Source organism: Penicillium macrosclerotiorum (genome assembly GCF_028827735.1).
Source record: "Penicillium macrosclerotiorum strain IBT 26536 chromosome Unknown utg000003l_segment0_segment0, whole genome shotgun sequence".
NCBI classification, from domain to species: Eukaryota; Fungi; Ascomycota; class Eurotiomycetes; order Eurotiales; family Aspergillaceae; genus Penicillium; species Penicillium macrosclerotiorum.
The window spans coordinates 2649300-2676197 of NW_026643083.1; the positions used below are offsets into that span (position 1 = coordinate 2649300).

Genomic DNA, 26898 nt, shown 5'->3' on the forward strand with positions numbered 1-26898 from the left:
ATATGCCGGATTTCTGGACCTAGCAGAAGCTCTCACTGCTATTCGGTCCAATGGCATGCATTTCACCTCTCAGAAAGAAAATGCGATCGCTTTGTTAGATCGCTGGCGCCGCAGAGATGAAATTCACGAGCTTATCCTGCCAGGTAGCCTTGAAGAAACGATAAAGTTACTTCATTTCCGGAAAAAACTATCCTTCTTTCTTGAAGACTTTTCACAATCAGCGCCGAGGCCTTTATGGATTCAGTCTGTTGGATGGAAAAATGATTGTCTACCTTTACAGCAATCCCCTTTTGGACAGCACCGTTTCATTAGAGCTCTATGTCATTTGCAGATTCCTGAATAATATCTTCGGGGATCCAGTCCTATGCTTAAAATCTGAAAGCCTAAGATGTGGTGCCCTAATATGAAATCCTGGCAACAATGTGATATCAGCGTCTAATGATAAGACCGTTAGGATCTGGGATCCAGCCACCAGCGAGTCCGCATTTACCCTCGAGGGGCATAGTAGGTCGGTCAACTCGATTGCATGGTCGCCAGGTGGAAGCCGACCCGCATCAGCGTCCTATGATAAGACCGTTAAGGTCTGGGATCCAGCCACTGGCCAGTGCGTATCTACCCTTGATATTCACTATTTTCACCTCCAATTTGATAAAACCATGCCCACCAATCTTCACACAATTATTGGCACCTTAAATTTAGGGTCCACTGAGCCTGTTGCGCCTAGCGCTAGCCGTTTGATTTTGCCAGGAATTTATGGGTTTGGCTTAAGTGACGACTCTTCCTGGATAACTTTTAATGGATCAAACCTGTTATGCTTACCTCCAGAGTATCGACCATTCAACCATTCTTCATTTCATATATCTGCAGCAACGGTGGCAATCAGTTGCCCATCAGGTCGTGTCATATTTCTCGCACTCTCAGAACAAAATCCCCTATCCAGGGGAAAATTAGCATTTATGTCACTTTAAATCTACCAAAGTTCCTCTTCATCAAATCTTTACCTGCCATTGAACACCCTTGCTTAATTACTCAGTGGGGGGATGAATATTGCGGCTCTCACCGGTGATGTGCTGTAACGAGTTTCGGGTTCAAATACTCGGCCTGCACGCCCCAGAGCATTCTTGGCAAGGTCATCGACTAGACCGGAACTTCTACCACGCTTTTTGACTTGATCATGTTAATAGTAAATAGATCCGCATAAATCAGTTTCATGTTCATCGGAACTTATAGAAAGTGAACTTACCAAGACCTCAACCCTTGCGTTTGCAATATAACAGGTTGCTTTCCATTTCTAAGGATTGCCGGGGAGTCAAAGGAAAGTCAAACAATTCGTGAACAGCTCAACAAGGAGCTCTTGATCTTGACCAAAGGCTCGGAGACGTGCAAACGGTTTGTTCGGACCAAAAACGATGGTATATGACCCCACCCTTAACATAACTCTACCTTAGTTTGAGAATCTAACTCTCGTTTGCTTGCAGAAGGTAATTTCGATTGCCCACTAACTGACGACTACCGCAATGTGGGAAGTACTATAGGATCTTTGATTGAAGAAGAGGGGTTGAATGCGGAAGAATCCGAGCTTTCGAACATCAATGAACCATTGGTCCCTCCTGAGGCTCTGAACAGGCCCATTGACATAGGCGCACGGCCTCACCTAGATGGGAAGGACAAACCAAGCGAAAAATTTTGCAGAAAATCGAGCAATATGAAGGGGAGCAGCCAAAAATATATTTGAAACTTTGCCTCGAAAACCAAGAATCTATCAGAGGAAATGGGTGTCGAAAGCAGAATGAATCTACTTGCAGTTTTTGTGAGAAATAATACTATCAACATCGATGGTAAGGCTGTTTCAGCGATAGATTGTGTCCTCCAGCAATCTGTCGCATCCATGCCAGGATCGATTCCTTCGTCACAAAAGCCTATCACTCCCGCAAAACCCGAAGATCTGTACTTACAATCGAAGTCCTTCACCGCCGTTTCCACAATAAGCCGTCACCGTTCCTGCTCGAGGATAAGCTAAAAAAAAACGTGCGACTAAACGAATCCGAATCGAAACTACCTCTGCAACACTGTCACTGTTCAAATTCTTAGCCTCAGCATTGCCCGTGTTCTCGCGGTTCCTAACAGAAATGTAGAAAATCGGACGCTTGCCGTCCGTCTCATCCGCAATTCCACCACAGCCGCGCCATGGGGGCAGCCTAATACTGCAAATGGCAACAAGGCCACGACAGGCTTTACCAGGTGAGGCTTAGAGTTCACCGCCCAGGATGTTTGGAACAATCTCAGGGATGAATTAGCATGTATTTAGAAAGTAGTTGTATCCAGCATGTCGCTTTTCACTGCGAGAAATCAGGGTAAATGACATAAACCAACCAACCTACTGTAGTATTAACAGTTGTCGTTTGCCTTTTGTGCACTGTAGTAGAAGTGAAGCCGATTTCGAGAACGACTGTACGGATCCGGAAAAAGCACAGGCCGAAGTCGAGACGCTCAGAGGAGTGAGAGATGGAGTTTCATCAACCAGGCCCTGGTGGGAACCAGAGACCTTTCAAAATCATCCCCAGCCCGTCTGCAGCCTCCCACTCCGCCATCGAATCCACCTTGCTGTGTAACCGAATCACCCCACAACGCAACGTGAAGCCCCTCTTCTGATATGAGTCCACCAGATCGAGGTCGAGCATTCGGGATGATTCGAAAATGAGATTGAGACGGGGAGGCTCCGACCTGCCTGACTTGGTGTCATAGTACCCGCTAGACTGGGCACGACCCTCGCGAGGGTCCAAGACTGAAACCCTCGACCCGACCCGCGACCCTCGCTTACCCTTGTGTGGGTGACCTCAGCGACCCTTAGCGACCCTTGTTTTCATAAAATTTAGACGCTTTTCCTAATGAGGATATGTAACTCTGCTTAGTTATCTAAATAATATAGTTAGTTAACATTTTCTTATATTTCCTCCTCTTTGCTTAGTTTGACTACCCGCGGGTCGTGCCGAGGCCTAGTACCCGCTGTCTGCGGTAGAATATCTCAGGAAGGAAGAGAATGGAACGATGGTGGACGTAACCAGAACAGTGTTGCTAGGGTGGAAAGGTCGATCGACTGGGGTTCAAGTGGTTCGTCAAGTTACCCCTTTGGTTGGGACAGGAGGAACAGCTGAAGGTCCTTTTTGTCACGGGCCACTATTGCGTGGGCACGGCTGCATCCGCGACTTACTAAATGACGAAGCACAGCCGACGCAGGACAAGTCGCACCCCACAGAAAACTGACCTGACCAACTTTGACCGCGCCAAGACCGACAATTTTAGGGTCTTTTTTTAGATCCCTACGATCTCTAAACCAAAATGGAAGCAAGAACTAAAAATAAATGGAATGTGATAGATTCCATTTAATTCCATGGGATAGAGTTTTGTCTTTCAATGAGCGGGGATGCAATAGCACCACCGGTCACTGTTACCAGAAGGATGACATTCGACGGAAAGATGATCGAGTGATGGCCTAAGGGACGGGCATTGCTTTGGTTAAGCTCATTGTCGACCATTTCGTAGGCTTCCAGCGTCCTAGTCGACGACATCGAGATTTGAGGGAAGCTATCTGGTCCATGACAATGCTACATGCATGGTCACAGCCCTGGATGGCAACAGTTCGACTAATTCCCGTAAAAAAGGAGATGTTTGAGCTGCTTAACATCAACTTGAGTGACAGTCATCCTGACATTCCAGCTGAAAAGAGTGCAAATACCGTATTTGGTTTAGGATAATGCAGGGATTACTCGCTTGTGTATTCCTCTAGTGTTATTGAATTAGAAGATAGCGTGAATACAACAAGGGCGGTGTGATGATTACTCACTAGTGTGTTCCGTGTCCTGTTATAGTCAATCCAATTCAGCCGCAGCGTTTAGTCAGTTAGAAGCTGACGTGAGAGATTGAGGCTTTCTTCTACGTACCTCCCTCCCCCCAAACGCCGTCAAAAACACTATAATAACACTTAATACTCGTTACCTATACTTGCCATAACCGAGCTAACTAGAGAGACAACCTTCTATGACTATAGAAGATCATTCGTGATCTTTCGTAGGTGCTTACTAACTTCTACAGTTATCGTAAATACACTGTCCCAGTTGTAACATGTTCAGGTCGATAATGGCAAACAGTTCGTGGGTTCCTGAACAAATCTTCGCGAGAGGATTTTAGGTTTCGCCATAATATGCGGAATTTTCCGATCCTTCATGTCGGTATTTGACCCGGTCTCCCGGTCTCTCCATACGTACTAGCCGATTAATATAGGTGCTGTAACACCACTCCCCCTCTCCTGGGCTTTCGTCTCCTGAAAGCATAAAGAATGATGACCCCCCTCAGGTAATTGCTCACTGACCAAATCCCTCAGGTTTCTGGTATTATTCCACTATGCCGAAACGTCGTGCTGACGATATATTGGAAGGTCGTCCCAAGGTTTCCCGCGATCAGGTTGCCGTGCGTCGTGATCAAGTCGAATATATTCTTAGGAACGGTTCCTCGTCTTTTATTTCTTGCGAAAATTGCCTCTTATCTGGCGAGGAGTGTATCACGGATCGATCTGGAAGATACGCAAAGTGTGCTTCCTGCACACGCAAAGGCCGTCTCTGTAAGCGTGACTTTCGCACCGAAGACGAGTGGTCGACCCTTAGGCGAGCCGAGGACAAATTATCCTCCGATATTGAAAAGAATGACGAAGAGCTCGATTTGTTAGAGCCCGAGTTGAGCGAACTTCAAAATCGTCTCGCTGTTCTACATCAACAGTGGATAGCGAAGCAGCAACAGTATCGGGAGGCGATGGGGCGTCAACGAAGGTTGCGAAAACAAATGGCATTCTTAAAACAGAAAGGCTTCAAAATGTTCGAGCATGATGCGGCATTACTACGCATCTTGGACGAACAGAATGGTGAGGCTCAGCCCTCCGTAGTCCAGCTGGCCGCTTCGTTCGAGAATCCTCCAGGTTTTACTCAGATGGGGGAGGAGATTGGTCGACTCTCTCCTTCCTTTTGGGAGACTTTTGATCATTCAGCCTCGGGTAGAACTATCAAACCAGTCGCTGGCAGTCCGTCAGGTGCTCGATAGATTCCCAGGTGTTCTCTGAGGTATCGTATCCGACCCATTCGATCAGATAGTATGGCTTTCGGTTGACCCTTTTGTATTCAAGGATCTTTTGACCTCGTACTCTTATTCGCTTTTTCCTTGATCTTGACATTCTCGGCGAGTTTGGCGTTTAGTGGTGCTGGGCCTAATAGTGATACATGAAACAGAGGGTGTATACTTCGCATAATTGCTGGTACTTTGAGTTTCTAATTCGCTGGTCCGGTTTTCTTTTCAATCTCGGATAGTTCCAGCTTTCGATGATCGAGTTTCTGACTTGGCCGTTTGTTTCTTCGTAGAAAGAACACTTTCTTGGTAGGGGCCAAAGCCCGCTGCAAACCAGAGAATCACTAACTGATAGAAAAGAATTAGATACAGGAAAAAGAGAAAAAGAAAGAGGACAAGAAGAAGAAGAAGAAGAAGAAGAAGAAGAAGAAGAAGAAGAAGAAGAAGAAGAAGAAGAAGAAGAAGCCTTAACGTGAGTCACATGACCCACAACCAACAGACGTCCACCGAGGCCTGGCCGGCCGAGATAAACAACACAGGTATCAGCCTGTATTATTTCTCCCTTCTTTTAAGGTGTTAGTCTTTCCCGCGTCGTTTATCGTAGTAGATCTTGGCTTGTAGGTTCATGGAGTTGATATCTCGGGAAGTTAAGCATGCAAGTGCGCTAATATTCCAACCAGTTCGTGTGCTTGTTCGGCGGCGGTTTGCATCGCATGTGGTTCTCCGAACAGTGTTGGATTATACCCATAGTTTGCATAGAACGGTGATTTTTTGGTAGTAGCGTGACAAGCATTGTTGTAAGCAAATTGTGCCAATGGTAAAAATTTGACCCAGTCATGTTGTTGGTAGTTGATGCAGTGGCATAGGTATTGTTCCAATGTTTGATTTTTCGTTCAGTTTGTCCATTTTGCTTGCGAGTGAAAAAGCAGTTATGAGATGTTAATCAATTCCCATGAGGTTCGTTAGCGTGGTCCAGAATTTCGAATTGAACAGCTTGTCCCTGTCCGAAGTGATCTGTGGCGGCATCCCGCGGTTGACGATGATTTCTGAAGAATATCTCTGCTAATTTGGGTGCATCTATGGTTGTTGTTGTTGTTGGTCCAAAGTGAACATATTGAGTCTGACAGCGCCCGCGGCGCTGCTGGCACAGGAAGCGGAAGAGAAGAGGAGACTGAGTCAATTGGTCTATCTAAAACAAGCAGACGATGACTACTAGGAAAAGAAGAAGAAACAAGAAACAGAAGAGAACCCATATGGGCCTCATCACAAAGGGGGATAGCCGGCCTGGGCCTGACAGGAAAAACCTGGTCTGCTGCATGCACGCCTCGGGATCGAGTCATCCCTCGAGGTCAAAGGGATCGAGTTGTTAGAGTCAGTCGATCGGCGATAACCATGATCGAACCGTACCCTTTTGATGTTGGTAAAGTTCTAACGAAGCCCATCGTGATCCATTCCTATGGTCTTGTCGGTGTATGCGGCGGCATCGCCTGATGTACCTTCCGATTTCTTAACAGGCTGCATGTGGACAATAGAACCACTGAAAGGATTGGGCCGCCACACTAGGTTGAATGCAACCAGCAAGACCGTCTGCTTTCATAGCGACCGTTTGGCAGTAGGGATCAGAGTATAAATAGAGCTGGCCATCGCAGGACAACCATGGATAATCCAAATCAACCGATATAGCCGCGAAGCCAAAATCGCTATACATGGTTTGGCAGTTGGAGTCACCAGTGAACGTGACGCCACGGGTTACACCTGAATCACAGTCGGGTCCGCTGTAAAACTGTACCTGTACTGTTCTGTCACAAGCACTAGCAAAGCTAACAGCTCCGATAAGAACAGCCATAAGACTCTTAGAAAAATGCATATTGGTCTTTATGGCACGTTGTAAATATTGTGAGATAAGAAAAGTGAAATATCAAGAGCCAATAAGTGTCTTATGAATCGTACTAGCAGTGGTAACACTTTGGGGGGGTTATGAAAGATAGTTTTATTGAACGGGAAGGATTGAACAAGAAGTATTCTTGGTACATGGTAGTAACCGTCCTTATATCCCTTCGATTCTTCGCATAGTAAACCTTTGGTAGATGTTGCGGTAGATGGTTGGTATATGATAGACAGCGGACATACCATCTTGTCTACCGATCGTATACCACTTGGTCACGTGTGATGCCTGATTGGGCGGTTGAGATCGTGATTTGCAGAAAACCAGAGAAGAGACTGTCTCCAGAGACTCATAATAGACATTCATTCCACAGCACAGATGCTATGCAGGCACTCCTACTTGGGATCAATCGATTTGATTGATGTAAAAAGGGTCATTGCGATTGAATATTATCTATTGAATGCTACCGAATATGAAATATATTTCACACAAATTCACGATTTGACCTGAAGCTGTATGAGTAGACTATGAAGAAGCCAGCAGCTTGGCTTGACAAGAATATAGGAACCACGGCAATGTCCTAACACAACTCGAGACCCACCTACCTGGAACAAGCTCTACCGGCCTCTCAAACTGGTCACTAGACATCGCCAAAGCCCACGTTTGGGCCCGGGGACGGGGCCCACGGCCCAACCCAACCCAAAAAGCCCAACTTTACATAAAATCTAGTTATTTGGGTGTACGTTTTCTCTCGCCTACCTCGGTATATCTTAGCTAAAGGAGCTAATAGAAAGCTATTGCTAGGTAGTCAGTAGTATTACGGGGTTCGTTAGTCTAAGGTTCCTATATAGCAACAATACTCACTTCCCGAACATCTTTTTCACGTGGGAAGGTAGCTATCACCTCCTACTACTTGTATGCTTTATATTGAATAATTTCGAAAGGTTGTTGATTTATTACTAATCGTTGTAATCAGGGTCGCTATCCAATAAGGCGTTATTGAATATACCTATCTTCTTCTTAGTCTAGGGAGAGGTCTTGTTAGGGTGCTACTTGCAGGGTAGCCGCCTGTTGGTCAGATAAGGAAAATGAATACAATATATAATCGTGATAGAATCGGAAGGGGAACAAGAGTGTATTATTCCAATAACTGAATCTTGAAGAGATTCAGTTTGAAAGAAGTGGGGGTTCTCTTTCTATAATCTAAATATCGTTATTCCGCTACTTGCCGGAGGAATAACGGTAAAGAGATCCGATTCCAACTTGTTCTCCTTCATAAACAAATATCGTTATATGCACGATTCGTATCCAAAACAAGCCGGTCGGCCGGAATAACATCAAATGTGGTTGTTCTATAACATTAAGGGATCGGGATTAATTATCTTTAGTGCACCACCGACTTTCGTCCAAAGAGCGCAACGATAAACAATTTATGCTGCCCTCAATATAGCTCGACAAGAAGGGGTAACGTCTGTTAATCGCAGGGTGTTGACTAGGCGTTAGGAATGTATTGAGGGACGACATTGTATAGAACACACAGCGGTCAACAAACGCAACTTTGAATCATATTTATAATGGATTGTAGCTTTATTAGATCAGTTTTTTGCTTTGTGTTCTCAACACTACGTAGAGCGGTGTGGCTGAACTCGGACAGCGACAAGGCAGTGGCATAGAGACTAGCACAAGTAACTACTCCCACCGTCCATTTCTAGTAGAAGATATATTCCTTAAGGGCTTTACTAAATAAGATGTTTGAGACCAGGCAAATACTATACACAACCATATATATACATGAAAATATCCTCCAGTGGACGCTACTAGCTTATAGTGCATGGTAGCCCTGGATTCATCGGATGCTATGAAGTTATGTTCTGTGGTTCACTCGCGTGCTATTGTATGTCTATTAGACCATAGCTGTTCTTGTTCATTTTACCCTCTATTTGCATATAGTAGCCGTATACATAGCCGGTCTTCTGCAATCAGTAGCCTCCTACAGACAAAGCCTCTAGTCATCTCGGTCTTACGTATAGTAAAGACATACAAATTGAATTCCTATGCTATACTCCCTTCACGAATAAGAATCACATCGTGGTCGAAGACGCAATCAAGGCTCAATTAACGCTAAAACAGCTATCCCGGCTGCTATTACCTCCTGTCCTCGCTTTGTTACTGTACTATACAATATTCAGGAACACACGCAAGGATTTCTGCCCTATATTCACTTAGAAGTGAAGCTTAGCCTGTCTGTCTATTTCGTACATATTTCAGGATTAGTATCCGCGTCTCAACGCGAAACCTATTCTCTGATCAAAGAAGGCTATATTTGTTTTATCACGCTATCGCATAGCCCCGACAGAGAATATCTAGAGTTACCTGGAAAACATAGATCTAGCGTCTACTGTCTGGAGACCGACATTAGTTTTTCCATTCCTGAAGCGGCGCTTATGCTACTCACCCGGTGTACTAAGCTTATATATCTACGCCCACGCTTTAAGGTGAAATATTTCTATCACAATAATCCTATCAGGCTTCGATTGTAGAACTTGTGGAATTCTTGCGAACGAATACTCTAATTCTTCCAAAGAATTTAATTCGAAAAACTAATCTGCAAGACAGCTTGCTAGCTAGTCAAAACTTGCGAGCGTTATCGGTTTAGCACCGAAGGCTACGCTCATAATCTTCGGAAGCAAGATTAGGTCTAGAGACGAGAATCCTCGTTAATAATAATTGCGCTGTATTGCGTTATCTTGGAAATCTATTACCTAGGGACTTGTATAGACGATACGGTCGTCTTCTTGCCGGAATACTATCTGCAGGTTTTACATTATCGATAGTAGCTAGGGTATTAAGATCCTAACTTTAAACAGAGGCGACTGATTTAGTCGCTCTATTATAATATCAAAAAAGGGGGATCTTGCAGCCAGATCTCCTTTGTGTCGTAGCCGCTGATATAGCTGGTCCTTATTACTATGAAAGCACAACATATAAGTACCACACTAGCTCTGGATCCGAATAGCCGAAAGGGCGGAATAGATTAATAATATCTTTCGTGTAGAAACTTTGAAGGTAATGCATTTTTCCTAAGGACAGATAGTAGCTACCGTAGCTGAAGCTCTATTTCTTCGATAGAGATACTTTGTAGATCGTAGGACTTAGTCAAAGCGCGGCGAGCATCAATCCACTACTATCTCAATCCGGCATATTGTAATACGAAGGCCCTCTCCTATGCCGTCTGATCACGACAGATGAGTTTCTACAATGCGCCTTCATCAATAGGTGCTATAACAGAGAGGAAAAGATACCCTAGGACGAGTAGAAGCTAGTGAATTGTAAACGAGCCTTGTTAGCTTGTTAGCCTCGAAACTTAAGCATTGGTTTGATAGGACGAAGATGAATATACCTATTACTATAGTTAGTATTCCTTGAGCAGTGCAAAGGTAAAGCTCCACCTACAACAAGATAATTTCGATGAAATCCTTGCGCGGAATCTAGCCTGAGCAGGGTCTAGGCGACGCTATCACCTGCGGAGATAACGGGAGAAATATAGATTATTTCATATTGACTTACGGAATATCCTTCCTCGGCTTTCTTCCAGGATATAACGCTTGCTGTGGATAAGATTGACTAATAGAGAGGCTTTAGACCATCGGGCAGAGGATCGGTGAGGACCTGAATCGTTCGATAGGGCTTCCTACCTACGTCTACAATCGATCAGTTGCTAACCTTTCCTAGCTCCAGGTTTTCAATCACGAATTTAATCCAGGTTTTTTCCTCATAGCGACATGAGAGTCTCCGCCCACGAACGACGCATTCTTGACAAGCTGGCTTTTGTCGGCCGCAACCCCGCTTTATAGATCTGCATCGTTGACAGGAGCCACGGGGCCTCGATTTGGAGCTCATGTCTACTTATGTGTGTAAAGATTGCTGATAAAATAGGTATAGGTTGACCGTAAGTTGGTGTTCAATGAATTCATGTGAATATTTGGAGCGCATTGAACGTTCATTTATGTCGCTGTGCTTGGTGATAAGGATAGAGGCGCCATAGGTCGCACTATGGTCTTCTAGGCTGCCCGCCACATTACTAGACATAGAAGTCTGGAAGTTTCTATTGGAGGAGTGAAGGCGAAGATAGTAGGTAGTATCCTAAACATTACTAGGAAGGCCCAGGGGCATCTCCGGGGCTCCCCGGAGCTAGGTGGTTCCAAAAGTTTGCGTATTGTTGATTCGCTGACTTTCTAGTTGCTAGTATTGGCGGGTATACAGGTGTGAAACTCTAAATTCACAGGTCCTAGTTCTTCTATCTGAAAATCAAGTCGCTCTACCCGGATCTACTTCCTCCTCTTCCTCTCGACAATTGCACCCTATCCATAGTTCCAATAGTCGTTCTATATCTTTGACATTTTCTCCTATAAGGGACGCATATATACGTAGATGATGATTCTTCCCTATCAATAAAGATTCAATACAAGCAAAGCTGTCCGTAACGGACATATAAGATGTAGTGTGAGGCAGAAACTAGATTAGCATCCTCGCATCTTAAGGCGCTATGTAGGCCTATATCTTTCATGTATCGTGTATGTCTCACCTCAACCCTTTGCATTCCAAATATTGAATCGTCTCCTAGGACCCGATTGGGGAAACGCCAAGCTTTGCAAGACACCCTCGACTTCTCGATATGCTGTTACGACTTTTGGTCCTTCTTAGAGATAGGAAGCCGAGCAGGTCGACTCGTGGAAGATGTTATATCCCTCCTTAGTAGCCGCCCTACGGCACGCCTGAAGTTTCAGCTCCATCAAGCCGGGACACAGTTTGAGGTAGCAGAAGCGATCATTCTAGATCCGCCCTATAATGCATCTCTGCTCCGCCGGAGGAAAGCCTGTACGAAAATATTAAGATCTATCACCGGGCGTTACGGTGTGTTCAATAGGCAGCCACGATGTATGTTTCTTTACCAGTTCTTTCGATCCTAAGTTTGTTGCTACTAGGGTTACAGGGACTCCTATAAGACAGCAGAAAGATTTGACCTGCAAACACCGATTTAGGAGGCTAGTCGAGCGTTGAACGATAAGTGGAACAATCACTTAAGGGAACCTGGATATCCCAGCCTGGCAATATTTCAGTCTATAAAAGTCTTAAACACACTTGACAGGGATTTCAGCTAGCATTGGTCTCTTAGGGCTAGCACTGTGTATGCAAATTTCACAGGCACGAACAGGGGAATCCAAGCCGCAGTATTCGATAGCCGCACTTTAATGAGCTCACGCCCTAGCAAATCAAACTATTCTCGTTATGACAGGCCGGCGTTGTTTTCGCAACTTTAATTTCGTTCGCGTTGCTCCAGTAATTTTCGTTGCTCGGTGAATAGTGGGGAATCATGATCGTGATTAGCAATTGTCATATGATGCCTGTTAAGGCGCAACTTCCTTCGCTAGTCTGATAAGAACTCCGCTACGTAGTAATTGAGATAAGCTACCTAGTTCTCGAATGTCAAATATTTGATATAAGATATATAGTTCCTATAATCCGAAATATTTTCATGTCTAGAACAAGATCTCATTGAACACTTATTGGAAATGCAGTCTGGCAAGACTGTATTTATTGCATTTACGTACGCACTATTGCCAGGATACGCAGTAGGGGCTACTGAAGCCCTTGGCAGAACATGCCCTGCCTAAACTACCTAAGAAGGCGCAGTCTATTTGGTAAAAATGGATGTTACAGAGTGTCCGTTAGGCGGACGGAATTGGTATTTTTAGCCACAATGAGTAATCTTGCTGATCAGATACACGAGTGTCATTCCAGTAACTAATTATTCCTATAGAAAGTGCACGGGTGCCAGGGCGGTGCCTGTATCAAGAGTTGTCTCTCGCGATAAAGGTAATACCTTTTTTATCGCTAGCGATACGGGTGAAGTGCTTCCAGCTACTCGGGATAGCGTCTTCCTAGCGCCTGTTAGCTAGAGGCAAGAGCGGACCTGTTTGCGTGGTTAAGCCACCAAGCGTGGAAGCAACGTAGTCGCAGATGTGTTAGACGTTTTCTATGCTAGTGGTTAGGTATAACAGGAAGATGTGCACTAATTTTTCTTGGCGGCGGATGTGAAAGCCGCCATAGATATCGACGGCGGTCCAGTTTTCGCGTCGGAGGTACTGCACAATATTGTGCAGGTAGATTAGAAGTGAGTCTAGGTCGACTATAAAGTCGACGGTTTCGATGATGAACTTGCGGGCACATGCGGGCATAGCAGGGGTGGAGTGTTCCGTGGGCATTGCTGTTATGGAAAGTTCTGTCAGGTTGAAGAGCACCGATATTTAGGCAACACGTTTAGTTTGATGATTCGAGGATAGTCAAGCTTGCTAGAGTAGAGTTAGTCTCCGACTTTTATAGACCGACGGTGTAAAATTGAACGTAGCCAAGCCATCCTTCTATTCAATAGAACGCGTATTAGATATTATTCTCCGATTAAGGATCGTGCTAGGGCCCCACACACCGGAATCTTTCATAAGAGATTGAGGTGATTCCTAAAAGCTTCCCTTATGCCGGTCCTTCTTGTCTGCTAAGTCTAGACCACCGGGCATTACCAAACTTGCTATACCTAGCCGTAGATTTCCTCCGCAATCAATTTGGCAATATCTCTTCACTGTACATCAATTCAGAGCTGCACGCGGGTCCCGCTGTGTGCATTTGCCATTCTAAATCTTTGTGAAGATCCCGCACTTACAAAGCGCCGCGATCACGTCCAATCATTTTCAATCTTGTCAGATCATCTGTGACAACAATCAAATCGATTGGCTATTCGCCAAATAGCCCCCTTCAAATAATCACACTAATCCAAACTTGGTTTGCATAGGTTTGCGCAAACCCATAAAAGCCAATTTTGGATGAGGGTGATACGTGTGCGAACGGGTGTTGTGGTCGGTCGACGCCCTCCCCTCTTCGCGTTCATCGCCGCGGAAACAGAAAGCAAGGGAGACCAGTTTTATCGAAACAAGCTGTTGAGACTTGGTGGGGAAGGATGGGTCTGGTCTGCCTCCTGATCTGGGCTCTTGCTTGGTTGGGGAGGGGGGGGGGGCGGTGTAAGGCACTAATAGTACCTAGAATCAGTTTTTTTAGTTATGTTTATATAAGCCCTTTAATCTCTATCTTATAGACTATACCTAAAAAAAGTAGATACGAGGTGTAAAGGAAGAACTCAAAGGAAGCAGATAGGGGGAATATTCAATTATGTCAAGAAATGCACACCTATGGTATTACACGTGAAGTTTCAAAAACCATCAAATTTGCCCTATTGCGGGGTACAACTTATAAACGCTAGTTCATGCAAGCCACCTACGGTCTCGAACGTGATTCAAAACTTCCAACTAACCTCGAACACGACAATAGCCTCGTGTCGAGTTCTAAAGCACTGATGTAGGGGTTATCGCTCCAGGAAATCGGATCACTACGCGGTAGAAGTGGATAATCCGCAGCCGCATAAACCAAATCGAACCCTAGGAGGCTTGCAGGCTTAAAATTAACTAATTACGGTCTTGGCTCTTACACTAACCTTAGAGGTTAGAAAACACATAAAAAGCATCGAAATTTTCGTAAACTATAGATGGAAATTTTAGTAAGCGACATATTGCCAGGCTCTACAGGTGCAGTAGTGGCAAAGGGTCAGCCAGTTCTCGAATGAAATGGCTTTAGACCCTCCGTGCGACCGCAAATGAGTCGATTCTCGACTGCGACGGCGGAGTGTGTGAATTACAGGTAATAATCGCAAAGATCCAAGACTAGTCAACTCAAGCCTTAAATATCGGTCAGGTCCCCCTTTTTTATAAACCCCTATCTGATTCACTTTTCATCTCCGACCACAAGCTATCCCACTCTTTGGTTGAATTGTGGATTATTGTATAGGGTCAGCCTGGACCTTGACCACTATCCTTTTTCCTCTCTATCATGGAAACCGCAGTGCCCCGTCGTTTAAATTACTTGAAATGTATCCGATGCCGAGGCGACAAAAAGCAGGTATGGAGCCATTGACTTTCATTGGCGCTCCTTCACAAAACTAATGATTTTCCTCTTGCTTGAAAGTGTTCACCACTCGATCGGATTTGGCCAGCGCAGAAGTGCGATCGCTGTGTCAAATATAACTATGCTTGCTCTGACAGCATGACAGCGGCACAACAGAATCGCCTTCAAGAACACTGGGTGCCTAATGCTGCTTCTACAATATCGATGGTAGTTGGTATATCCAACAATATTGAGCAGCAAACTCAAATGGAAGAATATGAATTTAAGCAGGCTAGGCACGCTAGAACGGACAGAATGCTGACGAGAACTTTTGCGCCTCCTAAATGTGCCGTGCTTTTCGACCATTTGCGACTTGCACACTGGGGTTATTTTGGTATTCCGTTTGGAGTAACGCCCTGGTTTGATAGACGTCTCTTGCCTACCACGGCTGATGAGCCACATGCTGTTCATCTTCATCGGGTGCTCAGTGCTCATCTCGGGCTTTTAGAATTGCACCGAGATTTTGCACAAGAGGCCATAAAGTCAGCAAAAGAGAGCGGCATGACTGAACAAGCAGCCGAAACCTTCGCCTTACGGAAAGTTATGCTAGACTTGGGAAAGGCAATAGACCCGAAACAAACAGATATGGACATTTTTGTCAAGGAATTCGACTTGAGAATTAAATATGCGAAGAGAATTGCAAGCCTCGTTGATGCGATTGGCGTTACAGAGGTTCTTATGATCTCTTTCGATGAAGACGAGATTACGTTGCCCCATGATATTCCAAAGCTTACTTCCCTTGAAACGGATGATGATGAATGGACATACGTGCTCTCTCAACTTCTCAATCCATCTTTACAGCTAAAGGAGACATGCCTTCGGCTGTCTGGAATCGTCCATATGATACAAGAGTTGGATGGGATGGGAAATTCTGGACTCAGGACTTTCTTGGCTCAAGAGATCCGACGAAGGGTTGACGATGTCTTCGGAGCAATCGATGAAAGTGATGAGGATGACAGCAGTATGGCAGATCTAGAGACAGAAATCTTTTAGTCTCTAGATCTCCTTTTATTATAGCCCTGTTACTTTTCTGCTGTTCTTGTCATTCTTTTTCTTATTGTTATGATAGGTTTCTTGTTTCATTTCCTATGCAGATGCACATGAACATAAATTAATCTTGTGAATGTACTTCATCTCTTTTTCCCTTGGACCAACGTAATTTTATAATCTAGCACATAAATCACATACCACAGCAAACGATTAAATCACTTTCATAGATCGGTCCAGCTCAGCTGAACAAACTAATCACTGTCGCAATTTCTAGCTAGTAGTGATGACTATTTGCTAAAATTCTAGATAATATAATGGAGATATACATCATTAGACGCAATAGTGCAAATAGTCCGGTCTTGATCCTCCAGCCCAGCCTTCCAAGCTATGGCGATTTGATCGTGGGGTCTACGTATATGCAAAATCTGGAGACGAGGGCATATTTCTCGCAAAGAGAATAATGAGCACTTATCATATCAGCGTGAGTCCTAGCGAAGACACAAATGTGGTCGGGACGTTAGGTGGAAGTTGCATGATACTAATTTAGCAACTATGTAGTAGGGACAGGGTAAAAATAGCAAGAAATAACGCTAACGATAATATAACTCACAACTTCTGATTTAATACTATGCTCTTACACTTCTCCAGCGTCGCCGAGGCTGGCTCCTTAAGGTTAAAGAATTCTCTTGTTCCCGCTTATGGTAGTATTCGAGATTGGAACCACATAACGCGGCACGTGCAATACGTGTATCTAATTCCTTTGGAAGTCCTTCAGAGGCATCTTTTATTCAATGAGAAAGTAGCAAAATATTCAGAATAGCACACCAAATAGGCACCTAAGGGCTTATATTTATAGTGTGGGTTCAAGTGAAAGTGGAAGAGTGGGTGATCTGGGTGAGAATGCCCACCATGTTCTTACACGCTCTCACCCTGTTTCGTACCCCATTCTCACCTCTATTATCCCGGTCTCCAGAGTTCTCACCCATATCACCCACAATCACCCTAAGGTCAAATCCGATGTTATCTTAAAGCTCAAGGCGCATTGAGTATTAGCCGTGCAACATGTGGCTTAAGTACGGCTGAGCGAATGGGAAGCCCCCTTCCCCGCAGCCTGTGGTCGTATATACAAGATGTATCATCAGAAAGAGCTAAATGATGTGTTTTAATTCATGTTTTCCCACTCTTCGTTCTTTTCCCTTGCAATCTATAGTTACTCAAAGCTACCTCACCGTGATTCGGAAGGTGGTTTGCGAAAATTTGACGACCCATTTTTCGTGGAGATGTGCTGTTCCCATTCTGCATCCAGGAACTGGAAAAAGATAAAATTTCTACGGGACCGTCGGATCATGATGTGATTAGTGCAACTCAGTTCCCTGACGCCAATGCTTCGTCCATCCATCTTTGACGTAATTGATGATATGCAGCAATTCACTAACAATTCACTAACCACGCTACAGATGGCCGAAGCAGCTGATAGTAGCGTGCGTTCAATGGTCAATATCCGAAATGACCTTGAGAGTTAACTTACTTCCGCTAGTACCATTCGAATATAGCGATTCTTATTAGTATTCTAGGCTCAAAGTTTAGAGGGAGCTATCTAAGTCCGCAAAAGCGTTTTAATCTAGCTTAAGTTTCCTTATAAAAAATAGCATCAGTATAGAATTAGTACTGGCGAGTTACAGCTAGAGTTATAGAGAGCGGTATTATAAGAAAATTCGAATATAGCAGCTAAGGTTTAGATATTATGATGGAGAATCCAAGAATTAAGTATAGGGAATCGAGCATATCCATCGAAGTAGGAGAGTCGGGATAAGGAGAGGAGGATATTAACAGACGGCGATAGAGAGGGCGGACAAAGTGTCTTAGAGACTCGACCAGTCTAGGCGAAAAGGAGGGAGTGTCCAGGTTAGAATATGAAGGAGAGCTATTTTCAGCATCGTTTTGGTCGCTAGTAGACATAAGGGGAAGAATTGTGGAAATCAAACTTTGAAAATAGGACAAGAAGGGAATGACTAGAGTCCTCATAGGTGCAGAATAGAGGGAAGTAAGGGCAAGAGGTGGTCAGGCGGCGGCTCACCGGTCTGATGTCACGGGGTGAAAGGCGGCCGTTTCTGGCGCCTGGGGTTGTCATTTTCTGACGTCGATCTCACAAGTCCCTATATTCTAGTTGTAAAAATATTGTTCGTTGAAGCCTCTTGAAGTCTCCTTGTACTTGCGTCTATTGCCCTATAGAACAACTATAACGACGGGCTTTTCATTCTATGGGTTCAAATCTCAGTACTAGGCGTTATTAATACAGATTTAAAGGTCATTTTGACAGTATCAGATACTGTAGGCCCGTCGTTTCTTTAGTAGAAGGTGTGAATGATAAGTTCGCGTCAAACAGCGAATTTGAGTAGTTCAGTTGCTAGCCTGCTTTAGCAACGCTTATCTTCTCTTCGGTATTAAGACACCGAATACGTCTTTCCTTGGCTGTCTTGCGTTTCTTGAGCCGCCCCGCCCTTCTCCTCACTTCCTAGCCGAGGTATACAACCCCATTATCTGGCTCGGCTCGCTTATGAGATGTTGCAAAGGCAACTATACCAAATAAAGAAGTTATTACCAATGAGGTCAAAGCTTTTACTCGCTATGACCGCCGAGTAGTGAGTATTTATAAGGAAGGCTCTTTCCAAATTTGCTGACGGACTATTCTCCGATTCGTCGATAACAACCAACTCTTCTGGTTCTTCTCAAGCCAACATGGGATCTATTGATCATGCGCAGGCCTGGGAAGAGAGGGTAGCAAAGAAACGTCAAGACTGTGCGAATAAGATCCCAGAAGCATGGAGAATCCCAGATAATTTTCTGGCCAATTTTCAAACTCCATTGGTGGATCATAAGAACAACCTTATCCAAAACGAGGCTATTCGTAAATCGGGTATCCTGACCGAAAATGAGTTGAAAATCACTGAAAACTACAATGTATCTAAACTTCTCTCCGCACTTGCATCGGGCACCTTAACTTCTTCGGAGGTGACCTTGGCTTATTGCAAGCGCGCAGCCGTTGCCCAGCAGCTGGTATGTATTTTCAAGCATTGAAATCTCCGAGGTCATTATTGTGAAGCTGACTCTTTATTGAGGTATCATGCTTGACGGAGACAATGTTCGAAGAGGCTAGGCAGCGAGCTCGATACCTGGATGATCTACGAGCTCAGGGTCAACTGGCCGGGCCACTTCATGGCTTGCCTGTCAGTATTAAGGATAATTTCCATTATAAGGGAACGGAGGCAACCATTGGGATGGTTTCATTTATGGACCAGATCTCACCAGAGAATTCTCCACTGGTCGACATCCTGATCAAGCTAGGGGCGGTCATTTACGTTAAAACAAATGTGCCCCAGACGATGATGGTACGTGAGCATGAAGATGTGCCTAAACAGCGTCCTAATCCATGGATATCTGAAGACTTGCGATTCCCATAACAATGTTTTCGGTCGCACTCTAAACCCCTGGAACACTAACTTAGGTGCCGGTGGTTCGAGTGGAGGTGAGGGTGCTCTTATTGCCCTTCGAGGGTCTCCGTTGGGAGTTGGAACTGATATCGGCGGTAAGTAAACAATACGATGCATCCTTTACTTTAGATCGAACTGTTGATGTTAAAACCAAGGTTCTGTTCGAATTCCTGCTCTTTGCTGTGGCACATATGGGTTCAGACCAAGTGCTGCAAGGATCCCAAATGGAGGAATGCGCGTGTGCAATACCAGTGGGATGAAATTCATTCTATCATGTGCAGGCCCCCTTTCACTAGACTTGGACGGCATTGAAACATTTTTCAAGTCCATTTTTGGGACTCAGCCTGCTCTGTATGACTCCACAATCCTTGACATTCCGTGGCGACAGGTATCCACAAAGCCCACCCTCAGGATCGGTATTGTTCCGGAGAGTCCTACATTCCCTCTGCACCCACCTGTCAGAAGGACTATCCGTGAAGCAGCCCGTTTGCTTGAAGCGCAAGGCCACACCATAATCCCTCTTGATGTAGAGGAATGCCAAGTGACGCAGGCAAATGAAATCGCCTGGAATATCTTCGGCCTCGACAAAGCTGCCATGGGCCATATTCAATCAGCTGGCGAGCCCCCGATTCCCTCACTCGTTAATATTGGCAACCAAATTGAGAAGTTACGAGCGTCTCATCAGACTTCACTACCAGATATGAGCCAGCTCGATCGGCTGGGTAGGCTAGCTTTACTAAACACTCGTCGGGCGGAACTGCGGGAAGTATATCGAAGAATGTGGCTTCGTCACGACTTGGATATCTGTATTGCGCCCCCAGCGCAAAGTACAGCAGTTCAGCATGACACTTTCAGCGTGGCACCCTACACAACCTTTTTGAACTGTCTTGACGTACGTGGAATACGACTTGTCTTCTCAAACTTTGGTTTCTAATTCTCGGCATGTGCCCCATAGTACCCGTCTGCAGTGATCCCATTTGGACAAGTTGGCGGATCCGATGCCCACGAGATCTTTGAACTAAAGGAGAAACAAGTTGCACCACCATGTGAGTATACGATGGTCAAGTATGCTGGGCTAAAATTGTTGATTGATTTTTTAAACTCTATAGATGACTTTAAGCAGCTTGAAGGTGCACCGTGTTCTTTACAACTGTTCACCACAACTTTGCGTGATGAAGAATGCTTGCAAATGACCAAGCAAATTGATCACTGTCTCAAACATGCCAGTTGACTTTGACAGGGTAGTCTATAACACGCGTGATGTTATTTGAAGCGACAATTTGCGTGTCACAGAAACCTTGCACACATACAAGATGAATGCAGCTCAACATACAGCCTCGTATACGATCTACTGAAGAGTTACCAGCCCTGCAAACTTGTGAAGTAACTTACCCATAATTACTGAGCTTGAAAATTGTGAGTGTGGGAATCTTAGAGCTTAGGATCTGTATTTCATAACCTAGCACAGAATATTGTACATCGTACTCCCAAAGAGCATATTGTTTCTCCATTTATACTGGGGTCTCCGGACTTTTCAGGTCATCAACCAGTATTTTCTCGGGTAAGAACTCATCTGGTGCCCTATGAGGGAGTTTTCTGGCAACCGGAACAGGATCCAGGATACCCTTTGAAAGATAAAATATTTCATCGATCTCCTCAAGGCTTCGTCCAGATGTCTCAGGAAAAAGATAGTATACTGCCGGGACAATCATGGTATTAAAGCAAGCGAAGATCAAGAAGAACTTCTGTCCCATGGTATTGAAGGCAATGGGCGTGACATTGGCGACAAGGATACTGAGTGCCCATGAAACACTGATGCTGAAGCTGTTGATAGTCGTTCGTAGATGCAAGGGAGCGATCTCAGTGACATAGAGGTATGGTATGCCGCCAAAGCCGATGATATAAGTGAAGTGAAAGAGAAATATAAAGAACACTGCGCCGTGCGCTGCCATTAGGTTGTTGGCTTGAGAGCCCAGAACCGCGACTAAGGTCAGGCACAACGCATTTCCGGCCGCGCTGCCCATGAGTAATTTTCGTCGACCCAGTCCTTCAATGCTGACGACACACACCGCACCACCCACGGGACCAACTAGTTGGTATATGGCTGCGAGAAGCCTTGAGGTCGATTCATTGAGGCCAAGGTTATTTTCAAAAATTGTAGTGGCTATATGAGTGAAATGGTCAGCTATACTAGCCCAGGACAAGAAATGAGAAAAACTTGGATGCAGATCAACATACTATAAAACGTGGTGACAGTAGCTCCTGTCAGTTGAAGCAGCGTCATCACGGTAATTCCCAATAGAGCCCGATGAAAAGTCCTCTGAGGGCCCATATGAAGCAGCTGCCGGAGAGACTTCTTTCCCTCGGCCAGGTCGAGAGACGCCTGCACCTCTTCGACACTTGCCTCAATCTTCCCATCGGTGACCGAAGTATCCTCAAGGGCGGCCATAATCTCCCGAGCCTCCGAAATTCTGCCGACTTGAATCAGCCAGCGAGGCGACTCAGGGAGAATTATGATGAACCCCAATACAGTGCTCGATAGCAAGATCGGAAACGCAGATGGAAGACGCCAGGCCAGACTGCCTGTGGTGAAAGAGAGTCCATAGTCAAGAAACAGCGCCGTGGCCGATCCGGTACCGCTAAAGACGCCCTTTGTGGCAACATGAGAGCCACGCTTGCGAGCCGGCGAGATCTCTGATTGCCATAGAGGAACTGTCGCCAAAAATGCACCGGTGCCAATCCCGATGATCATCCGACATGCGATCAGCTGGGCCAAAGAATAGGCGCTGGCATTGAGTATAGCCCCAATAATCTGGATCACCGATCCTGTCATGATCACTCGTCGGCGGCCCAGTCGATCCCCTAGCCAAATGCAGGAAAAGGTTCCCAAAAAGCCACCAATCGTGTACACGGCCACCACGGTACCCTGGATCGTCGATGCATATTTCGGATTAGGCGCATCGACCACGTCGATTTGTGGAAATTGTTTCTCGAAGCTAGGCAGAGACAGCACGCCGCCGAGCGATGCTGCATTGAACCCAACGCTCAGGATGGCCGGCATCAACACCCCAAGAATAGCCACGACATTGAGGCTGTTGCCCTTCAGGCCGAGAAAGCGGGTCATTGACACACACGACGGAATGGGGATCTGCGTGACCACGATATCAAAGATGGTGTACAAGGTTATCTTTTTGGTTATTTTGAACGCATAAATAGCTCAAACCACGGGGCTTGGGAAGCCATATATAACAGTATAGGAGTTGTCGGTATGATATCTATCATCCAGGCCTCTTCCAACAAGTCTAGACTCTCGGAACTCGGCTTCATATCGTTACCACTGCCACATTCCATTCTTTGTATGTCGTGCATAAAATTCCCAGTGGGTACCACGAATCTGGGTGGAATCCCTTCGCCACAAGGACAGAGGCTAGGGAATCTTGATCATCTGCAAGGTTGTGGATTCCTCCTATCTGCTGACTTGGAAGGCTGATTAGCTATCGTCTCCATTCGAGGGAGCACCGACAATAGAGAAAAAGACGCACTTCAGAAAGAAAGAAACGTGCCGCTAGAGAGGGGGACCCAGCACTTCACAACGAGGAGCCCAAATTAGCCTTCTGCAGGAACAACCAGGAATGTGAACAAGGTTTGAATTGCCGAGCCGGACCTGAGGTAATTTGTACTCTCAACAAACAGATAGCAATGGCGAGCTTTGAAACGTACATAAAATGCATGTTGGCTAATGTGCTACACTTGGAATAAATAGCCAGATAAATAAAGGACGTATTCACGGTCGCAATTATTATGTTGGGGTATCGTTATTTTACAGATCTTCTCATGTCATCAACTCGGCAACATTTCGACCATTATCAAGCTCAGTAGGCACGGAGCTATCTGTTTTCGCATGCGAGCCAGGGAAGCGAGAGCGGCTCGCCGGGGCAGAAGAGCCCATCATCGCCCGACTGAGACTGTTGGCCCTCCTTCTCTCCCACAGGGCCCACACCACCGACGCAATGGCAATTACCCCCAAGGGGATTCCCAGTCCGGCACCAAGAGCGGCATCATGTGAAGAAGGTGAAAAAGAAGAAGTAGTATCGCCCGAAGACGTCGAAGGGGTGGTGGTAGATGATGCAATAGACGATGTACTGGATGATGTGGTCGCAGAATTGGAAGCCGATGAATTAGAGGACGATGAACTGGAAGAGTTGGATGCTAAGACGTAGTCCGCAAGCCCTGCGCGTCCGGGGATCATATCGGCGTCATCAAGCTGGAAGCTGTCCTTCCCGAATGGACAGATGGTTCCGTTGTCGCTAGAAATCGGCGTGCCGCAGCAGTAAAGGGCTACTCCATCGATGTAGGATAGCTGGATGATCGATGTTCCTATACTTGTGAACGTATCCGCTGGAAAATGGTTATTTGTCGGTTCTTCTGATGGGTTCGCAGGAATGTGGCAACACGAGCGCAGCATCGGCCCTACATACTGCAATGAATTGGACATCCTGTCCCCCAACTCTTGCTTGTACATGCCCCGCGAGCCACCACAAAGGGCTGGGTCACATCCAGGCAGTATCCATTTGTCAAACAGATGTTGCTTTGGCCACAGCAGTTGGTGTTCTCGTCGCTAGAGCAGGGAACGCTGCCAGAGGCCTTCGTGCCGTCAGGGTAATAACATGTCCGATTATCCGATGACATGGCGGTCGCTATGAAAGCTTCACAAGCAGCGAAAGGAAAGCAACGGTCCCAAGGACAGAGGCCGACTGAAAAACAGTTCGTTGTTCTTTACCTGGAAGCTGAGCTGAGACATCAGGGGAAGGTGTCATCCCTTGGCGGCGGGGACATCCCGAATGCTAAGATCAAGCAGCCCGGGCCCAGGTATCACTTTCCAGTATCAGCACCAGAAGAGAGTAACCAACAAATTGGGGCCAAAGGATACAGATTTAGCTTCGAAGGTGGATCTGCGAATACCAAACGGGACTAAACTAAAGTTGAATCAGGCATGGTGGGCGGAATGGCGACAGTTTTTCCAGGCCCGGACTCTGATTTCTGCAGCGATGAGCCCATGAATGCCCAGGACGTTTTGGGGGCCATATTGTGCTGATCTGCGACGTGATACTTACCCACTCAGCAAATGGAGTCAATCAGCATCCGACCTCCGGCCCCCGAGTCTTTCAGGCCTCCAGCATCCTCTCCTATCGCACAGAAATCATGGTCCGAAATGAGACTTTCATCCTGTCATGGCGATCCAAACATCGCTGCTGAGCAACCTGGGTGCCTGCAAGGTGACATTTGGCCCCTGAAGGCTGTTGGACAATTGATCGACCTTATCCATGAGATCTGTGGGGACGCACACGTGAAACGCTGGTAGGAGGCCACTTATAATGTCCACAATGACTCGATGGAGTGCGACAAGGTTGAAAAGGATTATCCATGAACGATCTCAGCCACACGTCGTGGCTTTATGAAGGGAACCATGGGCGGTAGGGGCCGGCTTGCCGATCCGGTAGACCCGCTAACCTTCAATCGTATTCGATGGAGCCTCCCCCGGTTCGAACGTCAAATGGTCTCTCCCAGTCCGAACAGGACAATGAGAGATCAGGATTCCAAATGGACTCAACCGGAAATACACAGGTCCCCCACCGCATCCTCAAACAAAAAAAATATTGTCAGCTGTTAATGAAATTGAAGTCAAGCAGCTGGGTTCTCGCCGCATCTTCAGTATCGGGCAAGTACCCACTTAATCTCATATTCATTGAGAACCCACGATCTACTCAGCAGATAACTGTATCTTGTTGTGTCAAAGAAATAATGCGATTGTGAAGCCCAATGAAGCCTGGTAATCCATCGCAGTGGCGCATGTTGACGCATATCTCTCTTGGACAACTACCAATAAGATGGTGTATATACGGCGCTACTTCGGTTGAGAATCTTAACATTTGTCTCAGCAATCTGCTCCTTTCATTCCTTCTCAAAGTATGACGTTTAGCGGAGATACGCAAAGCCCGGGAGAAGCTAGCCATTGAAATATGTCTCTTAACTCCGTCCATCAACCATACCTCTTGAGCCAAAGCATGCTGGACACATCCACTATAAATATAGCCAACACTCCATGAGAAAGGAAAGCCCGAGAAGACCCAGCATCACAATTGAACCATTGATTATTCTTCATTCTTCCAAACATTTACTTTCAGATCTCAAAATGTCGACCACAGTACCTGAACAGCACTTTGCAGCCGTCATTCCCCAAAAGGGTGGCCCCTTGGCTATCGTGCAGCGCCCAACCCCTACCCCGGGACCCAAAGAACTCCTCCTCGAAGTCAAAGCAGTCGCCTTCAACCCGGTCGACTACTACCAGCGTGAAACTGGCCTATTCCTCGAAGACTATCCCGCCATCGTGGGCTCCGATGTCGCCGGCACAGTCATCCGCGTAGGTCCTGACGTCCGTGCGGACGCACCCCAGGTCGGCACCCGCGTGACCGCGTTTGCGAGCGCCTGGATGTACAAGTGGAACCTAGACTACGGCGCGATGCAGCAGTATGTGCTCGTCAGCGAAGACAATATAGCTGTCCTGCCGGAGGCGTTCTCGTTCGCGGAAGGTAGCGCCTTTCCAATGGCGGCGCTAGTGGCCTGGAATGGATGGCTATGGGCGGGGATTCCGCAGACACCAGTGCTGCCCGGAGCGGCAGGTGTGTTGGTCTGGGGCGCAGCAAGTAGTATGGGGGCGTTTGCGGTGCAGGCCGCCCGGGTCATGGGCTATGTGGTCTATGCGACGGCTAGTCCGCGAAACCATGCATATATCAAGGAGCTAGGGGCCTCGCACGTGTTCGACTATAAGGCAGAAAGTGTGGTGTCAGATATTGTGGCCGCTGCAAAGGCGGATGGGACTGTGATTCGAGCCGGGTTTCATGCGATGGGTGAGCAGCAGCTGTCCGTTGATGTGATGGGCCAACTAAGGGATGGCTCGGAGATGGTCAAGTTGGCGATTGCGCCCATTGTCGATGAACATTTGAAAGTCCCAGTTGGGGTGGACACCGCATTCGTTCAGCCTCCTCAGGATGAAGAAGAGATAAAAGAGAGATTTAGGTGGATTTTTGGAACCTGGCTGCAAGAGAATCTGGCAGCCAAGAAGCTGGTGGCCAGCCCGCAGGTCAAGGTTGTGGAAGGGGGTTTGGAATCCGCCAACAAGGCCCTCGATGAATGGAAAGCCGGAGTGAGTGCTATAAAGTTGGTAATCGAACTTTGAGACGATTAAGCTACAAATGTAACTTTAAATTCAAGTGGCTTTCGCACTATCAATATGCTTGTTGATGACATCAAAGAATCATTCAAGAGAATCGGGATGAATAAAAGTAGATAGAAGAAAAAAAAAGTACAAGG

At 46.1% G+C, this 26898-nt stretch overlaps 8 protein-coding genes across 8 annotated transcripts; 4 read left to right on the forward strand and 4 right to left on the reverse strand.

Moving 5' to 3' along the window:
* Window positions 1-3383: 3383 nt before the first annotated feature.
* On the reverse strand, window positions 3384-3569 carry N7462_003853 (uncharacterized protein; the record flags this gene model as incomplete). The annotated part of the gene is made up of 1 exon (XM_057075579.1): window positions 3384-3569. One exon carries the CDS (start codon window positions 3567-3569, stop codon window positions 3384-3386), a length of 186 nt encoding a protein of 61 aa, XP_056935084.1.
* An 832-nt stretch (window positions 3570-4401) lies between these two features.
* On the forward strand, window positions 4402-5583 carry N7462_003854 (uncharacterized protein; the record flags this gene model as incomplete). The annotated part of the gene is made up of 2 exons (XM_057075580.1): window positions 4402-4969; window positions 5492-5583. 2 exons carry the CDS (start codon window positions 4402-4404, stop codon window positions 5581-5583), a joined length of 660 nt encoding a protein of 219 aa, XP_056935085.1.
* Window positions 5584-13023: 7440 nt separating this feature from the next.
* On the reverse strand, window positions 13024-13263 carry N7462_003855 (uncharacterized protein; the record flags this gene model as incomplete). Its single annotated transcript, XM_057075581.1, has 1 exon — window positions 13024-13263. One exon carries the CDS (start codon window positions 13261-13263, stop codon window positions 13024-13026), a length of 240 nt encoding a protein of 79 aa, XP_056935086.1.
* Window positions 13264-15145: 1882 nt separating this feature from the next.
* On the forward strand, window positions 15146-16039 carry N7462_003856 (uncharacterized protein; the record flags this gene model as incomplete). The annotated part of the gene is made up of 1 exon (XM_057075582.1): window positions 15146-16039. One exon carries the CDS (start codon window positions 15146-15148, stop codon window positions 16037-16039), a length of 894 nt encoding a protein of 297 aa, XP_056935087.1.
* Window positions 16040-18775: 2736 nt separating this feature from the next.
* On the forward strand, window positions 18776-20758 carry N7462_003857 (putative general amidase; the record flags this gene model as incomplete). Its single annotated transcript, XM_057075583.1, has 6 exons — window positions 18776-19093; window positions 19156-19425; window positions 19481-19622; window positions 19683-20419; window positions 20483-20573; window positions 20637-20758. 6 exons carry the CDS (start codon window positions 18776-18778, stop codon window positions 20756-20758), a joined length of 1680 nt encoding a protein of 559 aa, XP_056935088.1.
* Window positions 20759-21038: 280 nt separating this feature from the next.
* Window positions 21039-22651, reverse strand: N7462_003858 (uncharacterized protein; the record flags this gene model as incomplete). The annotated part of the gene is made up of 2 exons (XM_057075584.1): window positions 21039-21691; window positions 21766-22651. The coding sequence occupies 2 exons, from the start codon at window positions 22649-22651 to the stop codon at window positions 21039-21041; spliced, it is 1539 nt and encodes a 512-aa protein (XP_056935089.1).
* A 708-nt stretch (window positions 22652-23359) lies between these two features.
* On the reverse strand, window positions 23360-23992 carry N7462_003859 (uncharacterized protein; the record flags this gene model as incomplete). Its single annotated transcript, XM_057075585.1, has 1 exon — window positions 23360-23992. One exon carries the CDS (start codon window positions 23990-23992, stop codon window positions 23360-23362), a length of 633 nt encoding a protein of 210 aa, XP_056935090.1.
* Window positions 23993-25720: 1728 nt separating this feature from the next.
* N7462_003860 (zinc-binding alcohol dehydrogenase family protein) lies at window positions 25721-26764 on the forward strand (the record flags this gene model as incomplete). The annotated part of the gene is made up of 1 exon (XM_057075586.1): window positions 25721-26764. One exon carries the CDS (start codon window positions 25721-25723, stop codon window positions 26762-26764), a length of 1044 nt encoding a protein of 347 aa, XP_056935091.1.
* Between the last annotated feature and the right edge of the window lie 134 nt (window positions 26765-26898).